The 3058-nt window shown below is 50.4% G+C and overlaps 1 protein-coding gene across 1 annotated transcript in view; it reads right to left on the reverse strand.

Moving 5' to 3' along the window:
- Positions 1 to 738: 738 nt before the first annotated feature.
- The window catches only part of LOC104072875 (glutamate receptor ionotropic, kainate 3), a gene marked incomplete at its 5' end in the record, with an annotated part of 36113 nt that continues 33793 nt past the window's right edge, over positions 739 to 3058 (reverse strand). The window contains 3 exons of the mRNA XM_009572473.1: positions 739 to 1051; positions 2109 to 2359; positions 2598 to 2820. Of these exons, the coding sequence (XP_009570768.1) occupies positions 857 to 1051; positions 2109 to 2359; positions 2598 to 2820 (669 nt within the window). The remainder of the gene's footprint in view (positions 1052 to 2108; positions 2360 to 2597; positions 2821 to 3058) is intronic.

The raw sequence follows: 3058 nt of genomic DNA on the forward strand, positions 1-3058 counted from the left end.
GAGGACATGGAGATCATGGTGTCACCCTGGGACTGGAGTTTGGCGCGGGGCGTGTGGGTGGTGTCCCTCGGAGATGGCAGTAGCTCCCGTGCACCCTGCGCTATCCCATCCCTGGCCAGGAATTCGGCTCCATTCAGGCTTGCTTGCCCCTTCATAGTCAGCTGTCTTGGATCTGCTGATGAATGTGTGTGTTGCCTTCTCCCACCACACCCCACGTGGACTTCCAGCTGCAGATGGCCACGGCCAGCACAGCCGTGAGGTAAAGGGCCACTGTGAGCTGCTTCGAGAGAAGGCACAGCCGTGACCACCAAGGTGCTCAGCAGATGCCTTTCCCGGACAACGTATCCTAAATGTGCTGCGTATGTCAGTGTGGAATAGATGCTCGCACAGACGGCTGCTCATGCTGCACCTGACAAAGTGTTTCTTTTTATTGCCATGCTAAAGAAGCCTTGCTCGGAGGCTCCTCCTTACCCGCCAAGGGTCAGTTGGGCTCAATTCTGTTTCGCCTCCGTGTGTTTCAGTATGTAAACATCAGACTCCTAGATGGTAGTGTGTTTGGACTCCATGAGGCCTGTAGGATCTAAGCGTTAAAAAAAAAAAGGAACGAAAAATAATAAAAACAAAATAGAAAAGCCCCAAGACCCATGTTACAGTCCGTGTTTTGAAGTTCTTGCTTCTATGCCGGTGATCGATGCAGCTGTGTTGTAAAGGCCTTGTTCTTGAAATGAAGCAAACCAGGCTTTTTTTTTTTCTGTGTTTTTTTTTTCTTGTTTTTTAATCCTTTCTTCCCTAGTTAAGAGTTCATTCAGCCTTATCTGCTGCAGTTCCTTCCCTCCCACCCCCCTGTTCCCATTCCCTAGGGAAACACAGGTGTCAATCCAGTGTTACAGGTCATGTTGTCCTTCCCTGGCAGCCGTCGGTCGTTGAACGTGTGCATGTTGATCACGGCGTCTGTCTTTACCATGACGGGTGGCTGGGGCTTGTGTTTGACCCGTCGCTGGCAGGTGAGCGACAGCCGGATCTCATCGGCCATGGCGCTGCAGAAGGAGCGCTGGGGAGAGCAGGGACAAAAAGCACCGTTACTCCTGGCAAAATGTTCTGCTAACCTCTCCGTGAACAGGAGGATGCTGAAACTAGGCTCTGCAGAGGGCAGGCATGAGGTTTAGGCTGCATTTAAGGCATCAGCTGTGCTTAGGGGGACTTCAGTGATGCACGGGCATCTGGTTGACCCCTCTCTCCTTTGGCAAAAATTGTACCTTTGATACACTAAATCCTGCAGAAAGGCAGAGCTATAGGCGGCTGTTGGAGTGCCGGTGCTTTGTGTGATCCCTGCTGGGTATCTGGTAGATTTATGTGCTGGGAAACAGAGGGCTATTGAATCCTGCTGGGCTTGCTAGTGGGCAGTTTTCCTTCATCTATCTAGTCCATCACATGGGCAGCTTTGACTTCTGGTCATGCACGCAAATGCACTTTCCACTTGCTGTACCATGACACGCAAGGAAGAAGGAAAAACATTAAAAGCAGTCGTCTTGTTTCATGAGCATTAACCAGCCACTGTGGGTGAGATGTTTGGGTAAGTGTTGTGAAAAGTTGGTAAAATAGTATGAGGCTTTCTCGTGGACCCTGACCAGTTCCTTGAGGCTCTTTGAACAGGAGTGGGGAGAAGACATGGAGACTTCATGTGTGTATACATTACGCCTGGAATATGCAACATGATTGCATGTGATACTGGCGAGTGGATATAACAGCTCCCTCCCCTGAGAGGGACCTCTGTCCATATTTTCATGACTTACATGTCGGCTTGCTCAAAATTACCCTACAAGTGTTTACTAGTCTAGTTACTGCAGCAGCAGATGACCCTGATCAGAGTAGACATGATTTGTCCCCTGACCTGAGGCTGTCGGAGCTGGACAGAAGCAATGAGCCTCAGGGAATGGCATTTCGGGGGTGCTGCATTTCAGCCCTTGGGCTGCTGGCGCACGGACCTCCAGGCAGCAGGGGCAGGGCTGAATCCCTCTGCCCGTCTCCCTGCCTGTCTCTGGGGTCAGCGTGCAAAATCCTTAACGGCTGGGCTAGTGGTGGTGCAGGGAGACTGAGGAAATCAGTACCTGCTCACGCTCCGCCGTTTTGCGCAGCTTGTAGATGAACTCCACCATGGCCACGAAGACGGACAGCACCAAGCCTGCTGCCAAAACGATGAAAATCCCACCAATGTTTTGGATGCCCAGAGCACTGGCCTCCTTGTTCTCATCCTCAGGGCAGCCATTCCCTCGCCACCACTTCTCTTTCATTACGTGGAGCTTGTCTTCCTCCTGGAGCTGGAGGATGGCAATGGTGATCTTGTCCCTGTACGGTGACCCTGGGGAGGGGGAACGCCATTACACACAGAGGGAAAGTAGGACAAAAATCACAGAAAGTAGGGAATATGTCTGCATGAAGCAGGGCTGTTCAGACTGCTCTTCAACAGGCAGACAGCGTAAGCTTTGGTATTTGGAAATCCACTGTTGGGAGCGGACTATCTTAATCCCATCTGTTGTATTTGTGGTAACTGGCCCCCCTCCAGGGCTACCTACAGAAACCCCACCACTGTGACTTACCCATGGGAGTGCCAATCCCGTAGCCTTTGGAATCGATGAGCCCCCCGATCTGAGTCAGGTTGCAGTTCCTCTGGGTGATGTATTCGATGGTGGTTGACTCCATCAGCAGGGCGTAATCGGCTGTGAGGGTTCGCTGGATTCCTTCCTCGTTGTTTTTAACAAGTGCTGTGGGTTTGCTGCTCATGAAAGCCCACATTTTTTCAAACGTGGAAATTTTGGATTTCTGGAAAAACGATACCCACCCACCCCACCCAAAAATAAGAATTAGTCTTCTATTTGCTGAAACCTCGTGTCTTTACAGTAAAAGATAATACCAGTTTGAGAACAGATCACATAATGGAACTATTACCAATTTGACCTTGTCTTAAGTATCTCTCTACTTTCACTGCCCAACATTGTTTGGCTTCGTGTTGCCATAACAAGAGACAAAGGTTCCAGCACACATTGTGCAGACACTCAGC

Source organism: Fulmarus glacialis, unplaced genomic scaffold, assembly GCF_000690835.1.
Source record: "Fulmarus glacialis isolate BGI_N327 unplaced genomic scaffold, ASM69083v1 scaffold10782, whole genome shotgun sequence".
NCBI lineage: Eukaryota > Metazoa > Chordata > Aves > Procellariiformes > Procellariidae > Fulmarus > Fulmarus glacialis.